Genomic DNA, 13,716 nt, shown 5'->3' on the forward strand with positions numbered 1-13,716 from the left:
CTCAACTCTGAGGAAAACTAATATAAAATAAACGCAAAAGACAACCTTCAGTAAGATTTTAAACTCTAAGTTTTAAGGAGAGAAAAGATACCACAAAAAAGTCAAGAAATTCAACTTGTTTGAAATTTAAGAGAGGAAAGGAACATAACTAAAAAGCAAGTAAACTGGGACAAACATAACAGCTAGTAGATACATAACACAGACAAACATTTGCTAATGGTGAGGGCAAAAATTATTGTCTTGTTCAATTTTTTAAAAACCTCATAGCACTAAGAAGGCAAAAACAAGGCCACAGTTCATAAAAGGAACAAAAATACAGAAATTCTACAGAAAAGAAACAAATATCAAAAAAGGGGTTGGCTTCATGAACACATAGGTGCGAATTAAAACAGCAGTGTTCCACAGTGTATATATATATATATATATATAAATATATAAATATATAAATTTAGAATAAGATTCCTCAGTGTAAAGCCTCATGCCACTGAATCCTGGCAAAACTGTCACAGTGACTCATCGTTGCTGACAATGTGTCTTTTGATGGCAGATTTGTCATTTTGCCAAGAATCATGGAAGACGTTCATGATCTTTTATCCTTAAACCTAATCCCAGGAATGTTTCCTAAAACAATAATTTAAAGGAAAAAGAAATGGTAACAAAAGAAAGTGAAACATTGCTTGCATCTACTATTTATAATAGAAAGAGATAGAAGCACAATAGGTCTCTGACCACAGAGGACAGGCAAGTCACCACCAGGACAGCAAGTATGAGAGAGGAACCTGGGGAAATGCTGGCTGAACACCCAAGTTGTGTCTACATCGTTACTGTGGGTTAGAGCAGTCTATCTTGCATGGATAAGGGAAACAAAAGTCACAGCTCTTGAGATGTATCAGAATGAGGTTCTTTTTCATTTCCTCTATCACTATAAGAATGTTTGTGCAATAAGTCAGTACTAGAGTGGGGAGAAGCAAGGTATATGGTAACTGAACTGGTACGGTAGAACGTGGTCCCATGTTAGGATCTGCAACTGCCGCTTCTGACATGTCGGGGGTCCCACCTCTTGTTCCTCAAACTGCTGGACATTCTCATACCCATGCCAGACGCTGCTTGTGTTTGTCTGTGTCTTAGCCGTCCTGCACTCTAAACCTGTTCTACAGCAGGTTCTTTTCAAAGATGTGCTTCACAACTCCCCCACATAATCTACAGCTGAGTTGCAGACTTCATGGGCCCCTCCACATTAGTAGAAGGACCCCATTGCATTGGGTGGGAGCCTGTAGCCGATACTGTTAGTGTCCAGACAGATCCCACCATCCTCTCATGGTGCCCCCTGACCCTGCAATTCCAGAAGTAGCCCTCCTCTTGGGGGGCTGCCTGTGGGCGCCTGGGAAAACCAGAAGTGCCGTGGAGCTTAGACTAAGGGCTGGTGTGGAGAGAGTGTGAAGGCCCAGCCCCTTCCCCAGGTGGGGACAGTTCCTAGGAGAGACTCTCCCCAGAGCCCCCAGGCTGCCTGTGGTGGGACTGCCTGGACAGCTCCTTCCATGGATTCCTCCCTCCTGTCCTGTTGCCCACCTCCCCCAGGCCTCCCATGAGGAACTACCATAGAGGTCTCATCTCCTTCCCTCCCTCTCTCGTCCCAGGCCAGGTACACAGGCCTCAACTTCTTCCATGAAGGTTGGCCACTGTGCATCGATGAGAAGGTGGTGGTGCAGTTGGCGTCCCTCCGTGGAGTCCGGCTCAGGCCTGGGGACTTCTACCTGCAGGTCACATCAGTGGGGAAGCAGTCAGCCAGACTGGTTTTAAAATGCCTCTCCCAGAGTGGACGAGGCTCAGAAGAAGTCACTGTCCCTGAGGCCATGTACAGCTGCGTCTTCACGGGAGAGTTTCTGGAATGGCTGAACGGGGAGCGGAACAGTGTCCCCTTACAAAACTGCTTGCTGACCTCAGGCTCTGCGGTCTTCCGCACCCCATGGAGCAGTGTCACAGACCCCATCTTTGTACCGACATTCAGAACTGTCCTGCCCCACTGCAGCTGTCCTGGGCCTGAGCAGCCACCCCCCAGAAGCACCTCCAAAGCTCTGGCCCAAGCACCAGCCGTGGCCAACACCCGTCCCCAGGAGACCACCCCTTCCAGCAACACCCCAACCCTGCCCCACTGCCCTAGGCATCCTGGCAGTGACCAGCCTAGCCACCCACCTTCCCCAGGAAGAGCTGGGTGGGAAGGCCCTAGGAGCCCCTTTGGGAGCTCCGACGGAGGCCTTGTAGGGGTTGGGCCCTCAGAGCTGGGCCCACGGGAAGGACCAAGAGGGAGCCTGGATGCCACAGACAAAAGGGACAGCCCCCAGGCCCTCACTGTCTGTGACGACATGGGCAGTCCAAGCTCCAGAAGGCGGTTGCCCAGGGACTCAGCCAGCATGGAGGCCAGACGTTGGTTCAGGAAGTCCTACATGGAGGCCCTGCGGAACCCCATGCCCCTGGGCTCCAGTTCCGAAGAGTCTCTTGGGGACGAGGCCTGCAGCTCCCAGACCACGGCGGCCAGGGCAGCAGCCAGCCGAACCCAGAAGGAAAGGCCCAGCCCCTGGGTAGGCTCCGTAGAGATCCCAAGTCAGGAAAGACGTCCGGGAGCCACAAGGAGCGCTCTTCCCCAGAGGTCTCGGTCCTGGGACAGGTCCCTCAGGAGCTGGCAAGGTGACACCCGGCAGGCCTCCCACCACTCAGTCAGCACCAGTCTGGGAGGCCTCTTAGGAGGACAAGCTGAGGGGACCAGAAGTGCAGCCTCCAGCTGCGCCCCCTGCACCACGGCGGAGAGTCCAGGTAACGTCCCGCCCCGACCCTTCCTGCTCCTCCCCAACCCTGTCCCCATGCCCTCCCCCACTCCTTCGCCTCCTCCCTTCTTCCTTGCCACGCTGTGTCTTTCCTCTGGTCAGTCGACCCAGGAGAAGCCTGTGTCCACATCCGTATCGACTGTTGAAAATAATGGTCACACGTACTCCATTCCTATGACTGCCACAGCAAACACCACAGACAGGGTGACTTCAGACATTTGTCCCGTTGGTTCTGGGGCCAGTATGACCTAGAAGTATGACATCAAGACATTGGCAAGGCTGTTCTTCAGAAGCTCTAGGGGAGGGTCCTTCCAGCTGCACGGGGCCCCCCCTGTCCAAACATCTTCTCCCCATGTCTCTCTGTGTGTCGAACCTTCCCTTCCTTTCTCTTACAAGAACACCTATCTTTGGATTCAGTGTCCACCGTACACGTCAGTATTCACATCTGCAAAGACCCTTTTCCAAGTAAGGTGATATTCACAGGTTCTGGGTAGACCTGTCCTTTTGGGGTCACCACTCACCTCGCCACATTGCATTAATACTCCTTTCCTACGGGTAAGTTGGATGCTATGCTCATGGTTAGTAACACCAGCGCCTGAGTTACACCTCAACAGCCTGCAAAACGTGCTGAACTATTTCCTACCTACTGGAAGTGTCTCCCATGTTGCTCAGGAGGGAAAACATGATTGTTTGAAGAGTGTTTGCAGGACATCAAGAATGAAAAGGAAGGAATGACAGCATATTTCTTAGGTCAAATATTTCCCATTTTTGAATAAAGAAATGTTCTGTGAAGAACAAAAGCAGTGATTTTGGAGGAAGTGAAGAACCGGAACCCTCCGAAGGCAGGCTAGCCCCAGCATCCGACACAGTGAAGAAACTGTGGCTTCCTCACCTGGGCAACATCTGGCCCGCCCACCTGGCCCAAGGAGGGACTTGCTCACACCTCTGGATGGGCCTGCTGCTTCTGAAATGAGGGTGCCTGCTCCTGTCTGAAATTCTGACAGGGTCCGTACAGCATAGAGCACACACCGACTTACCACAAAAAGTTTTATAATAAAATTATTGGCTTAGGGTCAGCACTTTTTAAGAACATTCTACTGCCTCCCTGCAGTTCAGTTAAAATTAAAACACAGCCACAACTCCCTGAACATTGTTTCCGGGCCTAAACCACAGTCACACACACGCTGGATGTGAAAACTCCTGTGTGCAGCTCATCTCAGCGAGGGGACAGCCTTACGTTCGTGTCTCTACAGAGAAGTGCTACCTGTGCAGATGCTGTCCATGGACATTCAGGCACAGCGTCCCTGGGCAGGGTGGCGGCATGGGACACATACGTTCGACTGCACGCAGGATCCCTGGCAGTCATAGAGGCAGTGGGTTTGGCTCATACAAACCAGTGTTGCCAAGTGGAAGCCAGGTTTGGCCCGCTGGCTCCCTGGGTGTCACGGAGCACCCCCTGTGGATGCCAGTCTTGTCCGAGACGTGGTGTTCTCAAGCAGCCTTTTCTCTGGGGTCCCCAGTGGGCTCTGCCTACTCAGCTCCAGAGACTACGCATGCGTTAGCACTGAGGGCTGGTGGGGAGAGAAGGCTCGTCTCCCTCGCCTGAAGTGGGGAGTTCCCTCCTGAGAGCACTCTTTCCCTTCCTCCACCTGTCCCCTCCTGTGGATTAGCCGTGGAAGAAGGACAGAGCCTGTGGATGAGAGGACACTGCTTCCACCCACGAGAAGCTGGGTGGTGACACCAAGGCCTGGGCTGAAGGGCCTAGATGATTGGTCACCCAGTGAGTAGCCAGTGACTTGTGAGTACAGGCATTCTCCTCCATCCTTGCTGCCTGGACACACACTTGTCCCTGCAGTGCAGTTTGTGGTGTGGCCCTAGAACTCATGTCCTCATCACCATAGGAAAATGCCTCAGCTGGAACATCCTGCTGAGACCTAAGTTGAACAAGTAACAGTACGCTCACTCGTCCACAGCACAGACATTGTTTCTCTGTTGCAGCTGCCACTCCTGTTCTACCTGGTTCTCCTCTCCTGTTCCAGGTGCTCCTCTATTCCAGCCACTCTTCCTCTGTTCCAGATGCTGCTGTTCTGTCTGGTTCTCCTCTGTTCCAGCTACTCCTCCTGTTCTACCTGGTTCTCCTCTGTTCCAGGTGCTCCTCCTCTGTTCCAGCTACTCCTCCTGTCCCAGGTGCTCTTCCTCTGTTCCAGATGCTGCTGTTCTGTCTGGTTCTCCTCTGTTCCAGGTGCTCCTCCTCTGTTCTAGCTACTCCTCCTGTTCTGTCTGGTTCTCCTCTGTTCCAGGTGCTCCTCTGTTCCAGCTACTCCTCCTGTTCTACCTGGTTCTCCTCTGTTCCAGGTGCTCCTCCTCTGTTCTAGCTACTCCTCCTGTCCCAGGCACTCTTCCTCTGTTCCAGATGCTGCTGTTCTGTCTGGTTCTCCTCTGTTCCAGGTGCTCCTCCTCTGTTCTAGCTACTCCTCCTGTTCTGTCTGGTTCTCCTCTGTTCCAGGTGCTCCTCTGTTCCAGCTACTCCTCCTGTTCTACCTGGTTCTCCTCTGTTCCAGGTGCTCCTCCTCTGTTCCAGCTACTTCTCCTGTCCCAGGCGCTCTTCCTCTGTTCCAGATGCTCCTGTTCTGTCTGGTTCTCCTCTGTTCCAGGTGCTCCTCCTCTGTTCCAGCTGCCACTCCTGTTCTACTCTGTTCCAGCTACTCCTCCTGTTCCAGCTGCTCTTCCTCTGTTGCAGATGCTGCTCTTCTGTCTGGTTCTCCTCTGTTCCAGGTGCTCCTCCTCTGTTCCAGCTGCCACTCCTGTTCTACCTGGTTCTACTCTGTTCCAGCTACTCCTCCTGTTCCAGCTGCTCTTCCTCTGTTCCAGATGCTGCTGTTCTGTCTGGTTCTCCTCTGTTCCAGGTGCTCCTTCTCTGTTCCAGCTACTTCTCCTGTTCTGTCTGGTTCTCCTCTGTTCCAGGTGCTCCTCCTCTGGTCCAGCTACTCCTCCTGTTCCCTCTTGTTCTCCTCTGTTCCAGGTGCTCCTCCTCTGTTCCAGCTACTCCTCCTGTTCCGTCTGGTTCTCCTCTGTTCCCGGTGCTCCTCCTCTGGTCCAGCTACTCCTCCTGTTCCCTCTTGTTCTCCTCTGTTCCAGGTGCTCCTCCTCTGTTCCAGCTACTCCTCCTGTTCCACCTGGTTCTCCTCTGTTCCAGCTACTCCTCCTGTTCCGTCTGGTTCTCCTCTGTTCCAGCTCCTTCTTTTCTGTTCGAACTTGCTTTCCTCTGTTCCAGTTTGCTCCAGCTCCTGAGACTTTGTTTTTTTCTCTTCTTTGAATGTAAAATCAACCTAATTTCAAAACACTAAATGTGACATTTCAGTTTATTTCAAGAAGATCATATTCAGCCAGTGGCAAATGAGCACCTGTTTCTTGATTAGCCACATGGGGGTACTGCTTTTATTCCTAGCCATTTTAATACCATAGCCCCCAGGACCTCAGACCTCTCCTTTCACTGTCCCACAGTCTGCAAGCTGAATTCAGGAAAAGCCCACATGAATGACCTCCTCAACTAGGAAGACTTCTAATAAGAAAAGAGCACATGAATGTGTTGTTTGCTCCCCCCATACATGTGAGGAAGCTTGAGGTCAGTATAGAATTAAAACATTAGAACACTTGGGAACCCCAAAATTTTACCAATGGTGCTGACGTTCTAGAAAATATTTGAACATACATGAAAAATTCATTCTCAAGGATACTATGCAGTTGTAACCAATCAGCTGGTAAAGGGACAGACAAAATGTGGTCCACCACACAGTGGGGTGAGACCCATGGAAGGAATGACACTCTGATGCAGGAGAAGTCAGGGGTGAATCTCAAAAGCAGTTGTGCTGAGTAAAAGAAGTCAGACACAAGAGACCCCATAGTGTCTGATTCCATTTGTATGAATGATCCAGGACAGAAAGCACACAGGTGGTTGCCAAGGGTAGGAGGGGTCTTTCTGGAGGGATAGAAATGTTCTAAAACTGACCTATGGTGATGGTTGTACCGCTTGGTAAAGTTGCTAAAATCCTCTTAATTATACACTTGAAATGAGTGAGTTTTATTATACATAAAGTATACCTAATAAAGTTGTTTTATTTTATTTTTTAAATTAAAAGTAGGCTCCACACCTAATGTGGAGCCCAAAGTGGGACTTGAACTCCTGACCCTGAGATCTAGATCTGAGCTGAGATCAAGAGTCAGATGCTTAACTGACTGAGGCACCGCAAAGTTGTTTTTTTAAAATATATATATAAAGAATGCTGTGGGTTTTTCTGGTCTAGCTAGAATGAGAGCTGTTAAGAGAGTTATAAGACATTAGCACTGTAAGAAGTTCAGGAAGAGACTAAGGGACAGGAAAGCAAAGTCCGGATTGGTTTAGGGTGCCCCACAGGGTCTTAGGTGCCAACTAGCTCTGGCCAAGACCATCTCTCCCCTCAGTGGGGCAACACAGGCCCTGGGGGTTGCAAGGCTGGGGGTTGAATCGGCTTGCTCTGTCTGTGGTATGGTTCATCCCCTGTCAAGTGCAGTGTAGAAGACAGGGCTGAGGAGCAAGCCCACAAGCCTCAGCCACTGCTGTCTCCTCCAAGCTGGTGCATGAACATGAGCCCTCCCCTTCAGGGTGATACAGGAGATCCAGGTCCCCCTTCTCTGGGTGATGCAGGAGGTCCAGGTCCCCCTTCTCTGGGTGATTCAGGAGAGCCCAGTTCCCCCTCTCTGGGTGATGCAGGAGGTCCAGGTCCCCCTTCTTTGGGTGATGCAGGAGAGCCCAGTTCCCCCTCTCTGGGTGATGCAGGAGGTCCAGGTCCCCCTTCTCTGGGTGATGCAGGAGGTCCAGGTCCTCCTTCTCTGGGTGATGCAGGAAGTCCAGGTCCCCCCTCTCTGGGTGATGCAGGAGAGCCCAGTTCCCCCTCTCTGGGTGATGCAGGAGGTCCAGGTCCCCCTTCTCTGGGTGATGCAGGAGAGCCCACTTCCCCCTCTCTGGGTGATGCAGGAGAGCCCGCTTCCCCCTCTCTGGGTGATGCAGGAAGTCCAGGTCCCCCTTCTCTGGGTGATGCAGGAGGTCCAGGACCCCCCTCTCGGGTGATGCAGGGGAGCCCGGTCCCCCTTCTCTGGGTGATGCAGGAGGGGGAGGCACACCCAACTATGATGCTGCCTGCCCTCAGGGTGCTCTCACTCCTTGTGGATATATTTTTGTGACACTCTTTGGGAAATCTGTATGAGAAAATAAATTAGGATGACATTATTCAGTATAAAAATTTTCTCCCTGAAGGGTGTTTAAGTAGTGAGCACTCTTGGTGCAACTGGAATGTTCAGTTTTTATGTGTTTATTCATGCTGCTCAGGAATGCACCTGTCAGGGCAGGTGTGACACGCTGTTTTCCACCAGAAATGGGACAAGTTCTCATGGGACCCAGTATTTTCACTCATGATTTTCTCCTTGTGTGTGTGGCAAGCTGAGTAGCTGCCTTCAAACCAGAGAAACCCTTCATCTTTGACCAGGTCTCTTTCTCTTGTCTAGCTGGTGTTGACACAGACAGCAGCACCTTCCGAAGGCATGATCCTGGCCAGATTCCAGATGTGCCTGCTGAGCCACTGTGCCCCGAGGGAGGAGGACAGCCACCCAGCACAGGAGACATGCCCAATCAGATGCCCAGGCAGGTGCTGGAGGTCAGCCAGGAGCTCCTGCAGTCCGGGGTCATCACCCTCCCAGGTGAGCATGGCCGTCTTACTCTGGGCAGGTATAACAAAATACCAGGGACTGGATACCTTCTAGACAACAGACATGTATTTCTCTGTTCCGGAAGCTGGTAGTCCAAGATCAAGGTGCCAGTACAGTCAGGTTCCAGTGAGGGCCCCTCTTCCTGGTTCATAGTTGACACCTTTTCACTGCATCCTCACGTGGTGGAAAGAGTGAGGGAGCCATGTGGGGTCTTTTGTAAGAGCCATGAATCCCATTCATGGGGCTCCACCCTCATAATGTAAGCACCTCCCAAAGGCCCACCTCCTAGTATCCCCACACTGGGGGTTAGGTTTCAACATAAGGATTTGGGGGGAACACAAACATTCAGGCCACAGCAGTGCCATCGCCCTTGTAGCTGAGCATAGCTCTCCTGCCCAGGTGAGGACCAGCCCCTCCTCTCCTGGCAGATCTCACATCTAAGCCAACACCTCAACAGTTTGCAGACCCTAGCTCAGTATTTCTCAAGCTTGAAGCCATGCATGTCCCCACTGGGGCTGCCCCCTCACGATGCCCTCTGTTTCTTCAGGGACCCGAGACCACCAGGGAAGAGCAGTGGTGCAGGTCTGCACGAGGGGCCCGCTCTGGTCCAGCAAACACATCTCCAGCATCGAGCTGACCCAGCTGTTGCAGTACCTCTATGGCATTCCCAGGTGGGACAGAGCCAGGTTCCTACCTTCCAGACCTTTGGGGATAAACCTGTACAAGCTTGTGTCTTGTGCGAGGGTCTCTGTCTGCAACCTCGGGGTCCCCCGGTGGCATGGGCAGCAGGCTCCCACCTGCCCCTCAGGCTCCTGCTGTCTTTTCCACGTCCGTCAGCTGTCCTGCATGCATTCCTCTCCTCCTGCTCACCCAGACCTCTCCCCACCGAATCAAGGCTCTGACACATACTCTACCTTGAGTTTTGTGTTGCTCTGCATTGGTTAATGCTCTAAGCATTATGTATGTGTATCTTTTATACTCCACCTCTTTCTGGGATAAAGACCTAACTGATATAAACAGAATATTTAGAATAAGTGGGTCAAGAACTCATACAAATGAGTAGTACCTGGTACCCAGAAGCCGCAAAGACTGATTCAGTCTTACGTTACATAAGTGAGCCTTACGTTCAGCTCGGCAATGCTGCGTGCCAGGAAGAAAGCATGCCGGCTCCTTAAGAGAGACCTATCCTCTCTGACATGGAATTCCAGGAAGCCACACCACCTGGATCCTGCATGATGACAAGGTGTGGAGCAGGTGTGAACCAGGGCATGGCTTCAGATCTCCTCATGGACCAAGGACAGAAACAGGAGAGCAGGAGTCAAGGACAGTTAAAGTGTTATTTCATACTACTTGATCCCATCAGATGCAGGCATGCTTTGGACGGCCCGTATGGCCACCAGACCAAGAGTCCCTGAGGCTTTGGGTGGAGACAGCCCCTAGGGGAGGGAGCATTGCCCAGCTGCCGAGCTCGGTTCCAAAGTCAGACAGCCTGGCTCCAGATCCCAGCTGTGCCCTTACTGGCGGGTAGATGGTGTACCTCCGTAAGCCCGTGTCCTCCCCATAACCTGGAATTGTAGCAGCTGTCTGGAAGGTGTGTCAGAGGGATTAGAAATAATCTGTGTAAAGTCCGTAGACTGAAGTCCAGAGCACCATCTTCGTGGTACATCCCGTGATGTTCTCTCACTCAGTGACAAGATGCACGTCATGTGATATGAGCTCACGTGGCAACATGTTACGTGATGCCTCATGCTCTCTATGGTGCATGAACTTTCTGTTGGAATTTGTTCTGAAATAGCAGAAGTAGATTCAGTGTGAGAACAATCAGGCAGGAAAAGAAAGAATGCTCCCTGACGTCCCTTTCCCAGAGCAAGATTTCCAATTATCTGAGGGCACTGGTTTTAACTGCCTTTGGGTGAGCCTGGGATTTCAAACTTATCTTTCAGCACAGATTTCAAAATATAAAGAAATACCCTGAAAAAAAAAATACAGATTCATCCTCGCATTAGCTTATACTTTGTAAGCCTCAAGTAAACACCAAAGCACTAAGATAATGGCATTTTCTATTTGCCAAAAGCTTTCTTTTATGGGAGCCTCCAGAATTAACTCAGGGCAGTAATGGAGAGCAATCCTGATTGACAAGGACAAAGCCTTCTGTAGTTTTTGGAGTTTATACCCTTCTGCGTACTCAGCCTGGCTGACCTGTCAGGCTGAGTGCTGTCCTCTCCATTCCACAACGAAACACCAACAGTATGAGTTAGGGTACCTGTGGGGTTGGCAGGGCCAAGACTTGCCCCTGAATCTGTAGCCTTCTGCCTTTTCCACAGAAAATTCAGACAGCCCCACTCCCCTCCCAGGGCAGGCATCTTCACCAGCTTGGGAAGCTCCAGTGGAAAGCCTCTGTTGAGAAAATCACCCCTAAAGCACTTAGGGTAACTGATGGTGGAGCCTTCTGGTTTGCTGATTGTTTCCCCACAACCATTGTAATTTTGTTAGCATCCTGATTGATTATTGCACCTTGAGGAACTGAAATCTCCCCCTACCTTGTGGGATGTGATGCAGGCCTTCAGCTATCAGAATGAAGTCCCCAAGGTGTCAGCATTAATTACTAGGGAGAGTGCCCAGCAATGTCTGGTTTTCGGTTACTGCAGCTGTATTACAGGGGGCCATGTGTTCCTGGGAGCGTGCCTTGTAAATGGACTCCCATCAAACTCTCCCATACACAGAATCTTAAAATCAGAATGGATCTTGGCTGTTATCCATCCAGCCTCCTCTGCAATGAAGGAATCCATCCATCCATCCACCACTTGCATGAGAGTACAAAAAGAACAGGCGATGGCTCCCACCCTCAAAGGGACACACATGGGAACCCAAACTGTTGCATCTTCCAGCGTAAGACAAGCCCACAATGCTGGGAGGGAGCTGCAGCCTCGGCCGGGGTGGCGGGGGTGGATCTCCGGATGTGGTCTGTGTCCTTGAGGATGGTGAGTATTTGCAGACAAGAAGGGAAGGACATTCTGAGCGAAAGGAAGAGCACACATGGAGCCCCAGAGCAGCCAGTCTCTTTCTGAGTCAGGAGGCAGGAATGAGGACTAAAGACCCGGTGCAGGCAGTGGATGCCCCGGGCCTGAAGGCCACGTGAACCTCCGGTGGCGAAGCCAGGGTGACGCAGGGACATGGTGTGAGACTTCTGCAGAAATGCAGGCGCAGGGTGTCTAGGGCAGATCTGCACATTGCCAGGGGCCCCACTGGAGCCCGACAGGGGGAGCCAGCCAACTCCATCCACCACAGGAGGCAGGCGGAGAGAAGCAAGTTTGGTCTGGGGGGGGTGGGGGGCGGGGGCGGTTCATGCTGGGTGGCCTGAGGGCGTTTTCTCCCATCTAATCCTATACTAGCTGAACTTGAGTCATTGGATCCCTCTCAGCCAGCCCAAGTGGAGGGTCCAGCAGTCTCTGAACTTGGGAAGCAGCCAGCCCCCAGCGAGGGGCTGCGTTGTTCACTTTGTGGCCATCCCCTTCAGCAAAGCCACCAAGTGGATGAGATCAGTGGAGGAGGACGTGTGGGTCTGGAGCTGCCAAGGGTTATTTCCCATGCCGAACCAGCCAGTGTGGCAGTGAGACCGGTCCTGCCTCTGAGGCCAGAAGCAGACCTTGAGATGCAAATTCAGGGAGACCACGGGAGACCAGGGGTGAAGAGAGACCAGGAGTAGGGGTGTCAGAAGAGGGAGGTCACTGGGGCCCAGGAGGGACGCAGGACGCTTGGAGGAAGTGGAACATCATGCCCAGCTCCTGAAGCACTGCCCGGGACCGCTCCCAGACACGTGGACTCCAGCGCTTCAAGACACACGGGTCACAAAGCGGCTTCTGTGGCAGAGGAAGCCATGGATGCAGAGCTGGGCAGCTGAGGGAGGGAGTGAGACGGGGCGTTCTCCCAGCCTCACCTTTTCTGCGTCCGGCTTTGACACCAGAACACCATGCTCTACTCTGCCCTTACTACTCTAGCTTCCCTGAGACACACACGCCCCCCTCAGAAGCATTCCTTAGCAGTCACACCCAAAATTGAACACACCCTGACTGTGGTGCACACTCGCCCTTTTGGCTAGGATGTGGCTTTGGTGCGACATGCGGCTCTCCCCGCTTTGTGCAAGCGGGCCAGGGTGAGCGTGCGTGTCTGTTCAAGACAGCACCCACACATGTGGCTGAGGTAGAGTGTGAGCCACTCCCAGAAGGTGGGGTTGGATGCATCACCCTGCCTTAGCTTATTGTTCTGTCCCATTTAGAACTGAAGCCTACAGTCGTGATCACAGTAGGGACAGAGCTTTTATGCAGGGGCGTGACAAGCACCTGACAGTATTTTCACCTTTAGAGGATGTTCTGCTGTCCCACTTTAGCTCTGGAAATGTGCTAAACCCAATGACTGGCCTGGAGCTGCAGTCCTGAGATCAGCCGGCCGCGTCTGGCTCTTGTCCACTCCATCAGAGTAGAATTCCACATGGTATTACAGCCGGAACAAGCGACCTAGCACAAGAAAGCTCCAGGGCCTCTGCTCTGTGATGGGCGGTGTGGGAGAAAGCAGCCGCAGCAAATGCAGGCATGCAGCCCGCTCCCTTTGCCTGGAGATGCCATCAGACAGGACTGATCCACCACAGTGAACCCAACTGCCCTATCTGCACCTGGTAAGCAGCTTGAGCCCTCAGGAAGCAGAAGATCGATATGTGTCAAGAATTTGTGGAGCCAAGGGCGTCTGGGCAAGGGTGCGTCTCACCGAGAGACGAAGAAGCCTGTCATGGAAGAGATCTTACCTGCAGTGGTTAACACTGTCTGTCTCTCTCCCTAGGAAAGAGGTGCGGGAGCTGGGGCTGGTCATCCTGGTGGATGCTCGCAAGGGTCCGGCTGCCCCTGCTCTCTTCCAAGCTCTGGCAGCACTGCAGGTGAGTCAGGGTGACTCCTGTCCTCAGGACACCGAGCATCTCAGGGCTCCTCGTGACCCAGGAGCAGGTGAGGGCAGCCGTGCCTGGACTCACCCCCACTGTGAATCAATCTCAGGATGAGGTGAGGGTCCTGAGTGTGGACATGGAGAGTAGCCGAAGAAGAGCCTGCTCCTGCATCCATCAACAATGTGCTCCCCCGTGGTCGGACCCAGTCACCGGGAAGGA

The 13,716-nt window shown here is 52.3% G+C and overlaps 1 protein-coding gene across 1 annotated transcript in view; it reads left to right on the plus strand.

Annotated features, from left to right (window-relative positions):
• The window catches only part of PLEKHG4B (pleckstrin homology and RhoGEF domain containing G4B), a gene marked incomplete at its 5' end in the record, with an annotated part of 54,247 nt that overhangs the window by 9,358 nt on the left and 31,173 nt on the right, over positions 1 to 13,716 (plus strand). The window contains 4 exons of the mRNA XM_081825779.1: positions 1,638 to 2,811; positions 8,364 to 8,555; positions 9,112 to 9,235; positions 13,398 to 13,491. Coding sequence (XP_081681905.1) covers positions 1,638 to 2,811; positions 8,364 to 8,555; positions 9,112 to 9,235; positions 13,398 to 13,491 — 1,584 coding nt within the window. The remainder of the gene's footprint in view (positions 1 to 1,637; positions 2,812 to 8,363; positions 8,556 to 9,111; positions 9,236 to 13,397; positions 13,492 to 13,716) is intronic.

This window comes from Leptonychotes weddellii, chromosome 7, assembly GCF_054177405.1.
Source record: "Leptonychotes weddellii isolate Sample4059 chromosome 7, ASM5417740v2, whole genome shotgun sequence".
NCBI classification, from domain to species: Eukaryota; Metazoa; Chordata; class Mammalia; order Carnivora; family Phocidae; genus Leptonychotes; species Leptonychotes weddellii.